General features: G+C 42.1%; 1 protein-coding gene, 1 long non-coding RNA gene and 1 pseudogene across 2 annotated transcripts; 1 reads left to right on the forward strand and 2 right to left on the reverse strand.

Annotated features, from left to right (window-relative positions):
• Positions 1-2,389: 2,389 nt before the first annotated feature.
• Positions 2,390-10,563, reverse strand: LOC101781853. The gene is made up of 20 exons (XM_004961530.3): positions 10,225-10,563; positions 9,529-9,690; positions 9,352-9,433; positions 9,194-9,271; positions 9,040-9,099; positions 8,855-8,959; positions 8,366-8,476; positions 7,274-7,315; positions 6,359-6,457; positions 6,198-6,283; positions 5,970-6,088; positions 5,781-5,893; positions 5,638-5,680; positions 5,457-5,548; positions 4,982-5,030; positions 4,031-4,101; positions 3,270-3,395; positions 3,028-3,143; positions 2,878-2,923; positions 2,390-2,779 (listed from the first exon to the last, which is right to left on the reverse strand). The coding sequence occupies exons 2-20, from the start codon at positions 9,681-9,683 to the stop codon at positions 2,747-2,749; spliced, it is 1,626 nt and encodes a 541-aa protein (XP_004961587.1). The 5' UTR covers positions 9,684-9,690; positions 10,225-10,563; the 3' UTR covers positions 2,390-2,746.
• Positions 10,564-12,636: 2,073 nt separating this feature from the next.
• On the reverse strand, positions 12,637-13,998 carry LOC106804196 (annotated as a pseudogene).
• Positions 13,999-18,144: 4,146 nt separating this feature from the next.
• Positions 18,145-19,297, forward strand: LOC111256672. Its single transcript, XR_002676848.1, has 2 exons — positions 18,145-18,808; positions 18,904-19,297. It is a non-coding gene; the product is annotated as an uncharacterized LOC111256672 (long non-coding RNA).
• Positions 19,298-19,587: the final 290 nt, after the last annotated feature.

The raw sequence follows: 19,587 nt of genomic DNA on the forward strand, positions 1-19,587 counted from the left end.
AATCCAAAATTTGCTGCTCAGCAGATCCATGGAGCATGACTCATTTAGCTATCGTCAGCCCCACATTGCTTGCGTCCTAGCACTGCCAAGCTTAGGGAAAGTAACTAAAACCCCCTACTTCAACTTGTAATGGTTCTGGGCAAGTACACTGCAAGTTGTAAGTTTGGAAAGTCGAAAATTAAGCTCAAACAATTAGACAAATTAGCTTTCATCGACAAAGGTTGTCGCAGTTGCTAGTAGGAGCCGAGGAGCCCCCGACTCATTTCTTCAAATGCACTGTCAGCAAGAAAGTAGAGGAGCACGTGACTCTCTCAAGGACCTGGCTAACACCCCCGGCACCGTAACACCGAATGGCATGCAGTGGCCAGCTGGTCGGACAAGGGAACTCAAGTTCATGAAAATTCTGGCACAACTGAAGACCATCACGCATTGTATCTTAGCATCGCCGTGTGGCTTGACAGACTGGAGCATGTTGCATGACCACCTTGTTGGCCTTTGATTTCCGATGCCCCACACTCACAGTAGATCTCACCTTAGAGCGTCTCCGACAGTATAAATTAGTTGATAGCTCATAGTTGATGTGAGTCCCATGTATATAGCAGCTTTGAAGATCGTGTTGTGAGAGAGAGTTGCATCGAAAATTAAGCGATACTGGCTTTTCACTGCTAACTAGTCTCATACTTCATGTTCAACAAATAAAAAATTGATTGAGTTAGCTCTAAACGATCGGAGATGCCCTTAAGCACCCTCATTCCCCTTCCACATTTTTTTTCATTATTTTTCTCGCACAAGCTGGCTACCAATTTAAAGGCGAGCTGCTACTGACATGAAAAATAAGGAAACTAATTAAGTAGCCACAGCCCACAGCCATGTACGTGTGTACATATACTGGTCCGCTGGATGAGCAGGGTGTTTAGATACCCTGACTAAACTTTAGTTGTTTACATACTAATTAGGAGTATTAAATATAGTCTAATGATAAAACTAATTGCATAAGTGAGGGTTAATTCACGAGACGAATCTAGTAAGCCTAATTAGTCCATAATTAGCCCATGTGATGCTACAGTAAACATGTGCTAATTATGAATTAATTAGGCTTAATAGATTCGTCTCGCGAATTAGCCCTCGTTTATAGGATTAGTTTTATCATTAATCTATATTTAATACTTCTAATCAGTGGTCAAACATCCGATTTAACGGGACTAAACTTTAGTCCCTATTATCCAAACACACCAGTAACCTAATGGCATCCAAACACACAAGTAACCTAAGGCCAGCAGCACCGGTGAATCGATTCATTCTCTCCACGCAAGCAGTGAATGAGCACATATTTTCTCTCTCCAGTACAAATCGCCATCAATCTACCAATTGCAAGATAAAAAACCATTTCCCTTCTTACCATGTCCTTCTCACAGGTATAGCAGCAATCGTCCTTTTTTCTTTCTTTATTCAGAATGAATCGACTCAAAAATATGATTCGGATCTTTCTCTCTCCTCCATGAATCGGCTGATTCCAGTGGTCATGATCCGATTGATTGGCTCCACATTGGCTCATGCACCGGCCACCGGAGAAGCCCTAATTAAGACACCTCATCGACCAGGTATTCCATGTTTCACCAATTGATAATAGATCTATTCATCTTGCTACGTGTAGTACATTAGCTAAATGGAGATTGTTCATCTTTGCACAAGGTGTTATGAGGACAAGAGGAGGATTCATGATCGGCACATGGTAATTGGTGTGAATCAATTAAGGCTGCACGTGAAACGACGAGATTTTCTATAATTCTCTAATTACTACACCTTTTTTTTCCTAGAACGTGGCCCCTGTAATCTTTCTAGTACTTTACAAACGTGCTGCAAGTCTTTAATCTAACCTTTGTGTAGCGAATATGACCCTAACAAGGTTATATTGTGATTTTTGTGACTAAGTAAAAAGATGGTGATCAATAGTGCAGTTAGGAACAATTTGGCATCCGACAAGAGGACCCCCTGCCGTGAGGGCCGAACCCATAAGGAGTTAGAAGATGAGTTCCTCAGGCTTCAATCATCTTACACTTACAGTCGAGGTGGGGTGCCGGTCTACCAGAACTAAGACATCGAGCTAGACCCTGGTGATGAGCCTGAGGTGCACGAGCTACCGTTGAACCCACCGGAGGGAACACCAACATGGCAACATGGTCAAGTGCTTCCGCCCTCACCTTCCTGGTTATCAAGTGATTCTATCCACTGGAGGCAGGCAAAGTAATGACGCATTCCACGAATTATCCTTTAAAAAACACATAGGAATAGGCAATGTGCTGAACAAAAGGCATATTGGAAGTCCATGAGATGAACATTGCACGATGGATTCTTCGTGAACCACCATGAGAAACAAAATCAGCAGCCATAAAGAAATGAAAAGTTCTCTCCAAGAGCTGCAGCGGACACCTCAGAAGTTTATATGCAGCATTGGCTGCGTCAAATTTTACAAAGACCTCAGTGCCGTGACTTAGAGCAAGCAATGATACGAGAACGAATTACACAAACCTACAATTTACTGTTAACACTAGTAGGATCAAGAACTGACCAGGTTCCTCTAATCATTTATGTGCCCTCACAACTCCACCGGGTAATTCTTGAAATGTCTGCTACAATCAACAGTTCATTTCACCTCGAGAACAAAAAATATTGAATACTGCACAAAACAATCAGAAAAAAGGAAAATCTTCTTCGTAGGATCTATTGTAACACATCTACATGGATTCTAAGCCTTGCCTTTCCTTTTAGCATCTAGAGCCTGTCAAGCATGAAAATCAAACAAAAGGAAACATGTAACCACATAATATAAACAGATATGTAACAGTTTGAGATCAGAAATGCCATATAAAGGGATACCTTTTTCTGGAAAGTTCTCATTACCAATACAATTAGGTCACGTAACCTACATCAGTCAGATAATCAGATATATGATTTTTATTTGCTTTGCAAACATGAAAAAGAAAATGTGCTATAGAGAAGTTTGGTAGGGAGGTACGGTGATGGTACCTAACATCATAGTCCTCATTGTTTGGGTCTGATAGTCCCTGTGTGTTAACTGGTAGATTTGCGCCCGTAGAACTTACTAAAACAAATTGAGTAGTGCGCCCATTCGGAATTTTTGTCTGAGGACAAATTGAATATAGGACAGTCAAATAAACATGTTGGATTAATCAAATAGTTACTGTAGATTTTGTCAGCTAGCCATTCAGAATTACTAAAACGACCAACTTCGCATGGAAAAAGTATACCTGTAGATATGAAGAGTACTTCTCATCAATTATAACTTCACCAGTATGCTTTAACTTAATCTGATAGCTAGGTCGTGTAAGCACCAATGTAGCCAGTTCCCATTCCTCAGGAGGAGAATATGCATGCTGCACAAAAGAAGGTAGAAATCAGCCTATAGTGTTCAGTCAGACTTTCAGTAGAACATATGGCATGACACCACCGTAGTGCAATCAAGTATCAAACAATTGTTCAGCTAGCAGCACCAGATGGTTGCTAGGAGACAGAAGTGTAGGAGCTGCCCAGAAGGAGAACAGGCGTACTTTTCCCAGAAAAGATCACAATATCCAAATACTCTACCCAACTGTTTTTCTTGAACAGTAGGGTGCATAACCTATTCTGCACAGGGAAAAAGTACACATCCAGACACCAACTACACAAACCAAACAATAAAATAAGCTTGAACATTTAATATCGCATTGCTGTCTTCCTAGCACTGTAAAGAGATCAAATCGAGTGCCTTCAAGTCTTTTAAGTATGTCAAAGAATACAGGATGTATGTCTTTTTAAATAGTAACTCAATAATTCATCAAGGGCAAATTGCAGTAGTAAGCAGTATACATGGGAGTTACAACTACATTAGCAACAGTATAATGCTTGTCACCATGATAAAGATTCTTGGAGAAGATGCCTTCAATTAAACATCATGTTATCTTCATAGGGCAGCATCAAACACTAATTAGCACAGGCATATTGACGGAGCAATAAACATTTTAAGACATACCAGGACAACAACTTCAAATTCAGCTTTCCCATTCAAAATGCATGCATCAATATGATTCTGCATCTCTGGATCTGCATATGTAAGATGGAACTTTAATTATATAGGAAACAAATTGTAAAAAAAATGATGGTTAAATGCAACTAAGGCTAATGGAGAGTTGGGGGTGGTTTGGAAACAGGGAGCACAGCACACTAAAAAACTCAGGATTTCAGCAACAGCCACGTGAAGGATCAGTCATGGAAAAATACACATCAGGCAAATTTTAATTCAGCTATGGTGATATACACATTTTAAAATGACATCTGATAGGTAAAGAAGCAAGTAGAAACACTATTATAAAAGCACCTTCGTGCCTTTTTGTTCAAATTGTTAAAGCCATGACTTTTAGAAACAACTGCATGACCTCAACTTCAGTTAACTGTGACTCGATTTCTCAGCAGATTAGTTTTAAAAATTGAATAACAAGAGAAAATGCATAGATATTTGGAAATTTATAAAAAAATCGAAATTGCAGTGATATTTTCTTTTTCTGAAGCAATAGCACATGACAGCCCTACCTTGGGCCACATGAATAGCAAGGGATGCAATCATGCAAAAAGGTCAAAACCACAAATGCTGTCTATAGATAATTTTCCTTAGTTCAGGGTTGTACCAAGATTAATTTTATTATTATTATTTTGAATTGATTAATGTAAGTAAAGATGGCCTTTCAGCTTTCGCCAACAGCAAAACTCTAACTATTACCTAGTAATAAATGTCTAAATTTTTTTGGAAAAAAAAACAGAGGAAACCCTAGCAATGTGTTGTTTCTCCTACAACCTTTTTAAAGCATGGCATGAGAATATGTAAGTTTTAATAAGTTAATCCAATTATATTGAAGAAAGCATTACAATGTTGTAATCCATGAGATCAGCAATCAAACAATGCAGCAACATTGCAGTAAAAACTCACCACAGGTTATCTTATACCCATTGTTAGCAAATTTTGTCACTAAATCACCCTACAAAAAAAAAGGAGACTTCTTACACTAGGATAATGGCACTGTAGGTGGAATTCTATTCAAAACAGGCTGTATCAGATGCTCATCAGCTCAGTATTCAAAACAACACATGTATAAGGTAAAGAGCTCAAGTACAGTCCTATTGTCTACATATTAAGCATGACATTCTCAAATTATGAAAAGGGAAACCAGTAGCCCATGTCTTCCAAATGTACAATTTAGCACATACTATTATTGAGACAGAATTGAGAGCGGAAACTTATCATAATAGTGTTTCTACTCCCTCCTGTATAACAAATAACAATTTAAAATGTGTTAAGTGAAAAACATTGGACCTGATCATTGACATATACAGAAAAAACTTAGATGAGCGCGCAACCTACAGCTAAAGAAACTGCTTAAATGTTTTATATTCTGAATAATAACCTGACGGCCATTATCATCCATAGGCGTGCAGTCTACAGCAAGAAGAGTGCCAACATCATCTGCAGTAACCACATAGTCATACATCGTAGCACCTGGATTTCAAAATATAAAGAACTAGTCAGCAAACTTAAATTGTCTCTGACAATATATCATATAATGTAGAACAAATTCCCCAAGTTACCTTCGATAGACTGCCTGGTACCATTTTCAAGATGGCGAACCCACTAGAATAGCAACATCATGGGATGAAAGGTTTTGCTCACAAGATTTAACCATTAAGAGCAATTACAAAGAAACATAATTAGGAGTCAGAAAACAACATACCTGGAAATTGCAAAGGGTAGTACCATTTGTAGGGAAACCACATGCTGTTAATGTAGATCCTAGTCTAGGCTCGCCAACAATTTGAAACCCCTCAATACCAGGTAAGGGATCACCTAAATTAAATGCGCGAATACATCAATAGATATATTCTGGAATCTTTTTTAGTTATAGAATTAGCTCCGTAGTTACCATCAGCTGGGTAATCCTGGTTTTCATGCCTGTACAACTGCGAGTCACCATCTACTCTTGCTTCTCCATTACGAACATTTTCCTCAAAATAATTAGAAGGTGTAGTGCCCACAATATCCCTGAAATAAAGGGGCGGCCAAGAAACAGATGTCAAAATATTTTCATACAGAACACAGGTTAGACTGGATAGCAACAAATGATAATTAGATATTCAGATCTTGAGCATACTGCTGAAAATGGGATCCATGGTACATTTGCTCAACATGCCGATCACTTGAAACTTGAGCATACCGAAGAGTGTTCCTATTTGCATCCTGTAAACAAGAACCACTTAACCAATTACGTATGAAGTTGTGGTGTTAGGAAAGTTAGGTACAGGACCACATTACCATATTATACGATGGGGAAGGTTCATTTCTCGACGGAGTTGCTTGCTGATGATTGGGATTATATATGTTTCCAGGTTGAGTCATATCACCTAAACTGTCCTGGATCAGTACAATCAACTAAGTGTCTCAAAAAGGATAGCTTGAGTTGCATCAAAATGCTAGCAGTAGGTAAACTGGTTGTAGCAACACCCAACAAAAGACAAGAGCTATATGCAGTCGTGCAGAGGCATACTGGCACACAATCAACTACATGATACACAAGCTATACAGGTGGTTAACACACTGAAAAAGAAGTTGCCCGAATATTTCAAAGCACAATTCGGCAAACTCTTGAACATGTCAATTATCTAGTAATCTTAGTTTACTCAAGTAAACTAATGATCAACAGTGGAGTTATATCAAGAGACACGTATGTAGGTCCAAGCAATCATATAAATCATAGCTGCCCCCATTGGAATTATGTAAATTCTAAAAGAGAGATCATTGAACATTTCTTTTCTTGTGACCCACCCACTCGAAACTGCATATGATTAAAGATAGTTTAGGGCCTATTTGACATTGAGGAAACAGGAAAGTTAAAAATAAACTTTAACAGAAAGGAGACATGATTCTTTATCTAAGCCGATCACAGTAGCCCATCAACTAAACCAAATTGAGATATATCAGTAGTTTCATTACTTTTTTTTTGAGCCAAAATCTGTTGAGCCACATTCAGTGGATCAATAGAATACAAAAAAGTGCATTTATAACTAGTTAGCTACCCATATTTAAAATCTAGAACGGCATGAGATTTTTCCAAAGTCATCTTGCCACTGTGCCACAGATATTATTTTGCAAGTTAAAGACCCAAAACAAAACAGTATCAAACATTTCAGTATTTCACAATCTTAAGGATGCACAATTGTGAACACTTACATTTAAAGATCTGATCTTCCAATACAACTGCTGGTACAAGCGCTGAAAATTGTGGCCAAAAGAAACTGTTACACCCTCATGTGAGACAGAGAGCACAAGTAACATAAAGGAACTAGTCAACAAGTCTGATTTTTAAAGACTATGTAGGCATACTGCAGCAACGATATGAACTGAGCAAGGCACTAGAGGATAGGAGGAATGAAGAAAAAAAATTGAAGAATTGAGCTAATTAAACTGCCGAAACAACTTCAGTTCGGTACGAGATTATGCTGGCAGCTAGCCATGTAATGAACCATCGCAACCGATGTGTCTTTGATGGGGCCTCTCCAAGTGTTACCAGAGCTTTGTTGTCGGCCAGTGAGGAGTTACATTTGTGGGGTATGGCTGGAGCTCGAGTAGTTAATCACCTCCTTGCTCTAGTGCCAACTGAGGAGTGAAGATTTAGGTCGAGGTCGGCTGTTTTTTCTGTAGAGAAGGCGCTTGTCGGCATGATTCTGTAATGGGGTGTGTGTGTGTGTGTGTGTGTGTTGTAAGAGTTCTTATCCCTTTTTTCTTCTTAATATAATGACACGCAGCTCTCCTGCGTGTTTGAGGGAAAAAAAGAAAGATTCTCAAAGGTCATGCCATCAAGACTCATTGTAAACAATATAGCAGCTAGCCATTGCCACACTAACTAACATGTTATACAAAGTGTCAGAGTACATTCTTATCGGTAAGTCTGTGCAAGCAGGTCAAGAAGTCTATTAGAAAATGTCTTGCTTGTAGGGTACAGTTTTGGCAAATGAGTAAATCCAGTAACATTTGAGCAAAAGAGGAGAGATATATTACAGTGAAAATTCAAATTTCAAATAAACTGTAATTTCATCAAGAATTACTGACACCGTTAGCATTGTTACAAATCTTTGACTCTGTCAACCAGTAGTTAGATCAATTAAATTTTGTTTTTTCTCAGACCCAGATATTATCATCATAAACATAAACCGCATTTATGTATGATTATCACAGAAGAAACAAAGCAAATGACTTGGACCACAACATAGTAAATGCTCCAGAGCAAGGACAATTCAAACATGTTGATGCAGAAAGAATTACCTTTGTACCAGTTGTAATGGTGGAAGCATTTATTTGAGGTGGGCGGACATTGTATTCTGCTAGCATGCTAAGCAATGATGAAGTGAAAAGGTATAGCTCTTCTTCCTCAGCCTAGAAGAATTCCATATTAGTTTAGACGTTCCCAGAAACACAATAGAAAAGCATGTAATCAATTCATACAAAGCAGCTGACAACATCAAGCAAAAGTGTAGCCAAATGCAGAAAACTAGAGGTAATATTTTACATGAATGCCACATAAAATCATGTGGCTTAGAAAAAATTATACTTGATATCTCATTAATATGTAGGCCAAGGAGTTAGGAACCACATATTATATTCAGTGCAAAGCATTTTTTTAATCAAAATCTTTGGAGTGGCGTGCAAATAAAAATCCCATGATGAAATAACATGAGAAATAAAACATCTAAACAGGGCATTGCACACAGAGATTTTGAGCATACATTCTTGAAATGTACAATAGCACCATACTTTTAGATCATTTGCCAGTCTCATATTTTCCTCAATATGGTTTTTCTTCTGGTTCAGTTGTTTCATAGCACCAGATATAGCTTCTTCCTGCTTCTCGTCAACAGCCTAGCAAAGTAAGATTTAAATTAATGCATAGTTCTACAAATGGAACATAAAGCAAAGTGACATGTATCTTTCATAGAGACCATCCTCAAGTCTGTAAGCCTCCTCTCCAGAATATGTTTTTCGTTCAGCAATCTCAGCTCCTACCACAATAAATTAACCACAGTTATAAATTAGGCACAGACATAAAGGAAAAGAAACTAATGTTGAGGTGTTTAACCCTTTCTAACCTCCTACCTTGAGAGATGCATCTGCAACTTGCTTGCGAAGCAACAAGATCTCGTCCTCTTGTGATTGTGATCTAAAGTAAAGTTCCTGCAAAAAGGAACATCAGCAGGTCAAGGAATTGGCACAGATGAAAGGAACAGCAAACTGTAACTTCTGTGAACAGTTACCTTGGTCTCAGGATCCATGAGACGAGTATTGGGGTCTTCCACAACTAAGTCTTTTTGCATGGATGCACCCTGGAGTTGATGCCTGCCAATGCAAGATATAGCCTCGTTTCACAAAGAAGTCAACAAAATGAAAGAAAACATCTGTGCAGCAGTTATTTTTGCTCGAGAATGAAGGACCTGACTAAAGTGTCGGAGTTTGGAGCGAAGGATTTGGCATCACCATTTTGTAAACCATAGTCCCTAGCAGGCACCACACTAGTCCTGGAAAGTTGATTCCCACCATTATGATCTGCGTTAACGAGATCAACTGGTGCATCAAATGGATCCCGCATGTCCTTCCTATGAAATTTTCATGTAGATGGATGGCATTAGTCGAGTACAGTACGAAAACCCAATGCATATACACACGATTCATTCACGTGTAAGTTGACAAACACATAATTATCTAGGTAACCCCTAAAAACCCCAACAAAAACGAGTCCCTACTCAGATTAGGGTTACCATTCAAGTTCATCTCAAATTTTGTATGGGAATCAACTGAGCCAATGAACCGTCAACCAAACCCCATCGAATGAGCGGGTCAAGCAAAGGCAAACGCCCCAATCCCGCAAGCAATTTTTCAGTGACCTAAACTAGAAGAGAATGTGTTAAAACAACGCGTTCTAAGGCCTGTTGACCTGACAAATTGACAAGCGAAATTATCAGACCAAACACGTGTTCTTTCATTCTCTCACTGTTCCTTATTCGATTACCATGGCACCCTAAATTGGACAGGACAGAAACACTGTATTTGAAATGGAAGTTCAATTGGAAACACCAGGCACAGAACAGCATACAGAAAAATTTCTGGGGGAAAAAACATGGATTTGTCACCTTAGCCGGATTGGAAGCAAGCGGCACCGGTCGGCGTCAGGCAAGCTCCTCCAGGGGTCGGCGTCACGGGCTCCTATCCAGCGTCTCGATTAGGGGGGCAGCAGCAGGGGGAGGGGGGCGGCGGCGACCTCGTTCAAGGGCAAGTCGTCGGCGCAGAACCCTAGCGGCCACCACGCTACGACGCCTGCGCCGTTGGCAAGCCGGCCACGGCAGGCGACCGGGGATGGGGGCGGCGGCCTCGAGTGGAGCGGCGGCCGGGGATGGGGGCGACGCGGGACTGCCTCGGCCAGGGGCGGAGAGGGAGTGGCGTGCGAGATGGGGGCGCGGCCGCGGGGGGGTGGGATGGGGCGCCGCGGCCTGGGTCGGACGCGGCCGGGGCTGACTCAGATTCGGCGAGTCACCGTGACGCCGTGTGGCTTACTACACTCCATCGCAAGCGCCTATTCCACATCCAACGGCTCTCGCGAAAACATAGCCCAGACTTCGTTTTCAGCAGGTGTAGAGGGTCCCATCCGCGCGCGGACTTTCTGCCTCTGCTCTCCCGCGCCGCGCCGCGATGCCGGGCCGCTGCCGGAGAAGAGGGAGGAGGGCCGGGATGCCGTGGAGGAGAGAGACGCGAGCCATCGCCGGACACCATGTAGTCTCTGCTCCCCAGAGCCGCGCCGCCCTCCGCTGCCTGAGGCGTCCAGCCTATCCTCGTCCCCAACCAAACAAGAGCTGCGCAGAGCGCCAGAGCGCATCGGCACGCGCTCTACGCGAGAGGAGCAGAGCTCCAGCTCCGTCCAGGCTCATTCAGTCGCGCCAAGCACCCTGCCGGCTGCCGGCCTGCCGCTGCAAAGTCGAAAGAGGATTCGCTCTGGCTCTTGAAAATGCAAATGACAAACGGATTATTCACTAAGATATATGTTCATTTTAAAAGTCCAGTTACATTTACCCGCAAAAAAGAAGTCTAGTTACATATGGATTATTCAAACTCATAATCAAAACGGCACGTATTTTTTTGGGGCAAAAAATGAAGCCCACTTAAACATCTAACACTAGCTCATCCAGCCGCATTAGGACCCCTTCCATGTTCAGGGACTCACGGGCGGGCACAGCGGCTGCGGCCGCCGCTGTTCATCTTCCCCAACCCCGTCAAAAGCCCCCAAAAATACAAATAACTTGTGCCGAAACAAAAGGACCAGTAGAAAAGTGGATAATCGGATCGTAGAACAAGGGTCCTTTTGCGCGGTATTATATGCTCGATCTGACATGTGAATTTAGTCAAGAAATTCAGCAACTCAAACATGGACGCTTGAGCAAAAAGAATTTCTTTTGATTCAAATTTCAAATAATTTTATTACACCCTACCATCGGTAAAATAACAAACGAAAGAGGAGATAACATAAACTCGACAGGAAACTGTCATTCATGCATAACCGGACCACTTGCGGGAGCATGACCATTCTCAGGTGCAACGACCTTACGCGGTGGTGGCGGTGTGCAAAGCGCGATGCACCAGCAACGAGCTGGGAACCAGCCGCGACACTGTCCTCCAGTGTTGTTGTAGGGAGCCTCGTCGAGGCACACACTTTCGCAGCTGCTCGATTTTGAGCACCACCCTTTAAAGTTGCGGCTAAGAAAATAGCAATATTTATCATCCGCTTGAACTGGCATCATCTCTGCATGAAAAACACACGCGCACACGCAACAAACATCAGCCAAAGCATCAAACAGGATAACCCATGGAAACATGGAGATGCTGCTTCAGTGCTTCTCATGCATGTATCTCACGCATGTGCATGTACCAGTAGCCATGACGACAAGCAGGAGGACGGCGGCGGCGGATGCAAAGGTATTCCTACGTGAAGACCCCATTGCTCGTTGATCTTCTTTAATTTGTGCTCCGAAGAAGAATGATCCGGTGTCCGTTGAGTGAAGGCGAGTGCCTCATATGTATAGCACATGAGAAGAGAAGAAATTAAAGAGTAGCTCCAAGACCTAGTATGAACTAGGGCATATGTTACAGGTGCCCCATTTACACCTCTAATTAATCACTGCCAATAATAGGTAAGTTACCCCTATTTTTATAGTTTTATTAAGAACTGCTCATATGAGGCTAGTCCCAGTGCAAGGTTTCATTGTACTGTTTCCAAGGATGCCACATCATCTCATGAGGTGTGTTCTTGTGAATGAAACAGGGAGTCTCAGTGCATAGTTTCAATACACAGTTTCATAGGCTGTCCTCAGCATTTATTAGTTGCATGCGGTTGTGATCAAGTGTTCCATGTGATTATGTAGCCACTTGTATTTGTTATTTGAAATATGTTACACATGAAGGATCTAGCAACATAGTGAAATTTAAATATCAACCAAAAGTATTTAAAAATAACTTATATCATACGAGATAAATTACATATATTGTAACCGAACTCAAGATATGTTTGGGCGGGACCTTGACCTTCGCCAGATATGCTCAATCAAATCTTTCTTAAGTTGTTTATGGGTTGAGGTATCTCGAATATCAGCATCATTCTCTAGTATTCTGTCAAACGAGACGTAATCTTCAGGGGAGAATGCTGGTGCTTCAACAGTCGTTGTACTTGGAGTTTCATTCAAATCAAGATTCTCTTCAATATTCTCTTCTATTTTTTCATCTTCAACTATCATATTGTGAAGTATGATGCACGCTCGGATAACTTTCTCAAGTTCTCCTCGATCATATAGATGAGCTGGTCGCTTCAAAATGCAAAATCGACGTCACAAGACACCGAAAGCTCGTTCAATATCCTTTCTCTTGGATTCTTGTTCCTGTGCAAATAACTTGTCCTTCTCGGTGATGGGCAAGGATATTGACTTCACAAACACAGCCCATTCAGGGTATATTCCATCAGCAAGATAATAACCGGTGTTATACTGATTTCCGTTGACCATGTAGTGCACCCGAGGAGCATGCCCCTTTAGCTCGTCAATAAATAGAGTCGACTGGTTTAGAACATTGATATCATTATTAGAACCAGCAACTCCAAAGAACGCATGCCAAATCCAAAGATCATGAGAAGCTACAGCCTCAAGTATTATGGTTGGAACTTTTTGATCGCTCCGAGTGAATTGGCCCTTCCATGCATTGGGACATCTTTCCCAATGCCAATGCATACAGTCAATACTCCCGAACATGCCAGGAAAACCTCGACTCTCACCAATTTTAAGCAAACGCTCAGCATCTTCCACAGTAGGGCGCCTCAAATAGTGTCCACCAAAAATTTCGATAACACCTTGGACAAACATCTTCATCGCCTCTAATGCAGTACTTTCTCCAAGTTTTAAATATTCATCTAGATGATCTGCAGCACTACCATTAGCCAATTGACGAATTGCCGCTGTGCATTTCTGCAGTGGTGTTAGGCCTTGACGATTAAGAGCATCCACCTTTGTAGTGAAATAATCGGACCACTTGCCTAACTCATCAACGATGCGTAGAAAGAGTGGCCTGGACATACGAAATCTCCGTCGAAAAAATTTTGCTAGGTACAGAGGGTTATCTGAGAAATAATCATCAACCAAATGCTGATGGTACTGCTCCCTTGGCCTTCTGATATACTTCCTTGGACCACTTCGAGGATCATATGCGGCTTCTTGGAGATCTTCTAAACTTGACTTAAGAAATTGAGTTACCTCATCGATGACATCATCAATAATTTCCTCCTCGGCGAGGAAGTCATCCCAATCATCAGAGAGGTTGCTTGTTGGGTCTGGAGAGTGGTCAGCAGAGAAAGAATCATCCTGTTGCTCCATATATAAAGTGGCACAAATGTACTACGTTGGTGTACCATCAGGGCTGCATATATAGGTAGCAGCTCTGCTGCCGTTTCATACCTATCAGTCCAGTTCAGCATTCACACTAGCTGTCGTTTCATACCTATCATTTCAGTTCAGCATTCACACTATCAGTTCAACCATCAATTCAGCATTCACACTATCAGTTCAGCATTCACACTAGCATACACACATATAGCCATCAGTTTAGCATTCACATAAATCATGCATTCACACTATAAATAGCACTCATTCACACTGAATAAAAACAACATTGGTACTGATATTCAGAAATCACCACAATTTAAAAACAACATTGGTCACAGATTAAAGACTCCCATGGTTGCTGCATAAATCACCACATTAACAGATTGCTCAATAACAAAATAAAAAATAGGGATACACAAGTATTAGTCAGAACAGTAGCATTGGTCACATATTGATCAAGAACAAAAACACTTCACACTTAATTGTTACTGAAAAGTTTCTTCTCCATCATCGCCAGTGTCTTCTCTCTTCTAGCCTTTGATTCTTCTGTCATCTGACTAGTGTCTTGGTGAAGCAATGAATCATAGACTTGAAGCATTTTTACTTCCTTTTCCTCTTGTGCTGCCTTCAGTCTCATCCTTGAGATTTCAAGATGTGCCTCTGTTGTCTTCGCACGCTCTTGAGTAACCGCAACTATCTTGTCTATATTACCTCCTAAGATTGCAAATCCTTCAATTACCTCTTCCGTCTTGCACTTGCTATTGCGTCTTCCGCTTGCCTTGGCTGCATCTCTCCCAATTGGACGCTCGGTCTGTATGTCATCATCAATATCAATGGGAGGTTGTGATTCATTCTTTTCTTTCTCCAATTGGGCAACATGTGCACACCATTTAGGTTCATTCTTAAGAGTCCTCCACCAATGGATCAAAGTGAAAGGCTTCTTGTATCGTTCTGTATACAGTGCAAGTGCCTCATCCATCATCTGATCATCAGATGCCCCACTTTTGTGAACTCTATTGACCTTAGTCCAACATCCATTGAAAGTCAGTGATAACTGTCTTCAAGCATGACCAATGAATCTTCAGTTGATTTGTGTCCCTTTCACGACCTGGTGCTGCGTTCTTGTTGAACTCTTCAGCGATATCATTCCAAAAACTATTGTATTTCTTATCATTTGCTCTTATTGGGTCATTAGAATTGTTCAGCCACGCACTCGCCTACAACAAGAAATCAGAACTAATTATGAAAAGGAACTTCTCTTTGCTGTCCTACTCGCCTACAACAAGCAATTAGAACAGTAAGAATGAGACTATTACCAATCGAACTTCCTCTTCATGCGACCAATGCCTTCTCTTTGCTGTCCTGCTTGTCTCGACACCGGAGTCGCCATCAATGTCAATGGAGACTTGAGGTGTGGATTGTTCTTGTGCCGGTGGTGGCGGCGACGGAGAAATTGGTACAAAGTTATTAGTAAGCCCAACGAGATGGAAATTATGGTCCGGTGCAGCAAATGGTGGTTGTTGTAACATATTTGCATAACCTACCCTGAAATATAAATACATGAAGGATCAGAGGCATGCTTCTTTTGTTTTCAGATAATCCAATAAATACAAGTCAGCATTCCTTTGCTAGACAACTAAATTTTTCCATAAGGCTAATTGACAAGATGGTTCTTTCCGAATAGCACAATGATGCATCACAATGCAGGAGAAAAACAAACAAGCTATATGATGCATCACAATGCAGGAGAAAAAAGTAGTACATCCCAATTAACATGGAAGCAAGAGAGGATATTTTCTCATTCCAAGTGTTCATCACTAAGTTCGAAATGTGGCAGGTGAAGCATCCGAGAACTGTCTCAGACATTTGCTGAATATATGCTCTGTCGTAACAAGGAGAGAGGTTCAAATCATTTGCAACAAAGTTCACTTTAATGGATAAACCACTCCATGTCCTTGCGAGTAGTGCTGTTTCAACCAAACTATAGCTTTTGCTTCTTTCCCTACCACTTTAAGTTTTCATGTTAATTCTGTAAAAGTTTATCTAAATTGGATTAACCAAATGATTGAATAAAACTATAGCTAGATAATTTTTCATTTAGGTAAACAATGCTGGCTTACTAGAGCACAAGCGTGAGACTACAACAGAAGGGTAAGTGATATCATGCTCTATTGTTGTTTCCGTTGGCTATTTGCAACCAGCCTATACATTTATATATCCTATGAATTACTTAGCCTGATAATTTGAAGTTGTACAATCTACTATTTGGAAGAGTTGCAAGATGCTGGACTGTCGTACACTTTTATCACTGAAAGTGAATTAGCTCTATAAGTTCTGAACAGCTTCGTACAAAAGCCACTTTTTTAATTCATGTGATGTGATAATATAATGTCAGTCTTCATCCTTCTTATTTGTTAAAATCTTCAGTTCAGCCTAATAGTAGTTGATTAATCTAACCCTTTGGGGGAGTTGGTTAATTAATCGATTATATAATGTGCGGCGGACCAGATCATGGGGAAGGCCCTGATGCTTGACGAGATCATCAACTACGTGCAGTCACTGCAGTCACTGCAGCGCCAGGACGAGATCTACGAGATCTTACCAGGGATTTCTGAATCCGGGAGTGAATCCTGGAGGAGGCGGCGGCTGCCCAGCAGCAGGAGGCAGCAGCTGCCCAGCAGCACGCGGCGGCGGCGGCCCAAAAGGAATCGGCGGCGGCTGCCCAGCAGCAGGAGGCGGCGGACGGCCCAGAAGGAATCGACGGCGGCGCTGGTGATGGCGGCGGCGGCTCCTTCCGCTTCCTCTTCTCCCGAGTTGCCATCGTCGGTACGGCGAGAGGCGCTGGCACGGGCGGGAGCGCGTGGGAGGCGCGGGCAGGAGCGCGCCGGCGGAGGATTTTCTTCGGTGACGCACTGGATCCGGCGGAGGAAATGAAGACGCCCTAGTGCGGTGTCGTGCGCGTACCGAGGGGCTCGAGTGCCTGGGTAACGGTGCGTACCTCGTTTCATCTGGATGAAACTGGTACTATCTCTCTCCTCTTCAATTTCTTGCCACATCATCACAAAAGCTGACATGGCAGGCAATTAATGTGCATGAATCTCCTATGAAACTCTGTACTGGGACTAGCCTGAAGACTGCCAATTAATTATAGACTGCTCAGAACAAAGTAAGACTAAGTGCAAATTAATACCGACCGTTATCCGTTCACATTTGAATTAACCTATGTCAGTAATATACAGTTTGGATTGATACCATCCATGGAAATGAATTGAAGGAATGTATTGAATTGGATTGATTGTGTCAACGGATTATCCCTAATGTCAGGTACAAAAGGTTATATGCCTACTTATCAATAAGAGCTTTCGATTAGGATTTTGAATAATGCAGAGTGGAGAGACATAAGTCGAGCAAGATTGTCTATAGCGCATGAAGTATATATAAGGAAGTATATATAAGCCCAGAGGAAGGCATCTATCTTCTCCATTGTAAACTTGTTGAATTAATTATGCATGCAGTTCAACTATTAGGGGCGGGGGGGGGGGGGGGGATGCCCTATCTAATAGCATATTACAAGGCATGTTTCATTTGGACCATTACTTGCTCAGAAAATATGCAGTATCAGCTGTAGTTACTGAATTGATATAATGTGAGTGTAGAGTAAACATCCTTATAGTTACTAATTATTAGTCAAGCATTTTGCTTTTTTTCTCCCTTACACTTAAATGGAAGCAAATCTCAATATTTTGTGCTCCATGTGGCCAACAAGAAAACCTTTCTTGTAGTAAAAAAAGTCAAAACACCCATTAAGTGTAAGTCTATAAATCAATAAATTAATTTCCTAATGAACAAGTCTGTACATATATATGTTTGCAAAATAAGATTTTTAACTTTTTGCCAAATTTTAAAGAATTATCCGTATTTTAAATTGGGAAAAGTTTACTGTTACTGTATTAGTATCTAGAACGAGTACATAGGCAAATCATGTACTATTGATGCTGCTCTGAGCATGGAACAGCAGCCGTCTGCACTCTGCAACTCTGCAACAATCCATCATGTCAACACGTGCAACCGTGCATTACTCTCCTGTCCGGTTCACTGCACGTACAACGATTGTCTATTTGCTGTCTCGGTGCTGTCCATTTTGCAAAAGAGTCCTCGTTCGAGCGGAGAGACGGCTGCGCCGTCGTCTCACGAAGAGACGACGGGGGCTTGTGCTCCCAGGCTAAACCGACCGCTCCAGCACCACTGTGCGAAGGCGAGACGGCAAAGCTCGATCCCTTGTGGCGGACTGTGGCTGAGGAGATTTTGCGGGTGCCGCGTGGAAGCATGGCGCCAAAATCTTAATCCTGTGCGCCAATTTCCCCCATAAAATCAGGTTCCTCCCGGGTCCCCCTTCAGTTTCCATCCGCGCCACTCCAATTTCCATCTGGAATCGATGAGACGAGAGGAGCGGGAGGGGGCGGCGACGCGGGATCTGTTGGCGGCGGCGGCGGCTTAGGAGAAGAAGGGCGGCGGCGGCACTGCTGCTGCAAGGGCACAGAAGGGCGCAACAGTGAGAGAAGGAGCTGCACCGAGGATGCTGCAAGGGCGCGGAAGGAGCTGCGGCGGCACTGCACGGGAAGGGTGCAGCAGCGGCGGAAGGAGCTGCCCCTCCTCAATCCACGTCTTCCTTCCTCACCGGCACCCCCACCTCCATGGGGTTCTTTCCCCCAACGATTGCACCAGGCTAGGGTCAAGGCGTTGGTGGCAGCCCGATGTCTCATCCATGGATGCATTCTCAGGCTTTGGATCCGACATCATAGTAACAATTCATTCCTAATTTCCCAATTAGCCTTCTAACAGTCTAAGAGACCTAGCATTGTGTTTGATTTACAATTTCTCAATCGCCGGTCGCAGGATCCGACAAAAAATCCGGAGAAGTAAAAGGTGAGGTCGCCAAGCCGATCTCACGGCACAAAAGTCCAGAAGTTCAACAGGAGATCGAGGAGAGCTGCCGCAGTTGCGTGGCTAGTGGCTACTCCGCCACACTACTTTTTCTCCTCGTAACTAGCAACTGAAACTCTGAAAGAGGTGACAAAATATATATGGACATGGCCAAGAAAGAAGCCTGTTCAACCATAGCTTTGTGTGCATATACTGTATGTAGGTGGAGAAAGTAACTGCCACCAGTTATCCAAAGAATTCAATGGTTTACCTAATAGTTGACACTATTTTTTCAAGTATGCTCGATAGTCGTTGGTATGCTGGTGTTTGCTTATTGTCTATCAAGAGCCTGGATATTGAAGTTTAATGAGTGGATTTGTGGTGGACTTGAAATTGGAAGGAGAGAGAGGAACAGTAGCTATGAATAACCGGCAATGGGGAAAACTCTTCTTAGGTACTCCATCTTTATATTTTGATCCCTAACTCTAAATATATTTACAACTTACACCAACACTCCCCCTCAAGATGGGAACAAAGACATCATATAGACCCATCTGATGCAGTTTGAGCTTGCAAAATGTAGGTTGGCATGCGGTGAATCTTGATTTTTTTAAAACTAAATAACTAATTAAGGCTGCGCTTGGACAGCTGTTGAGG

Source organism: Setaria italica, chromosome III (assembly GCF_000263155.2).
Source record: "Setaria italica strain Yugu1 chromosome III, Setaria_italica_v2.0, whole genome shotgun sequence".
Lineage (NCBI taxonomy): Eukaryota > Viridiplantae > Streptophyta > Magnoliopsida > Poales > Poaceae > Setaria > Setaria italica.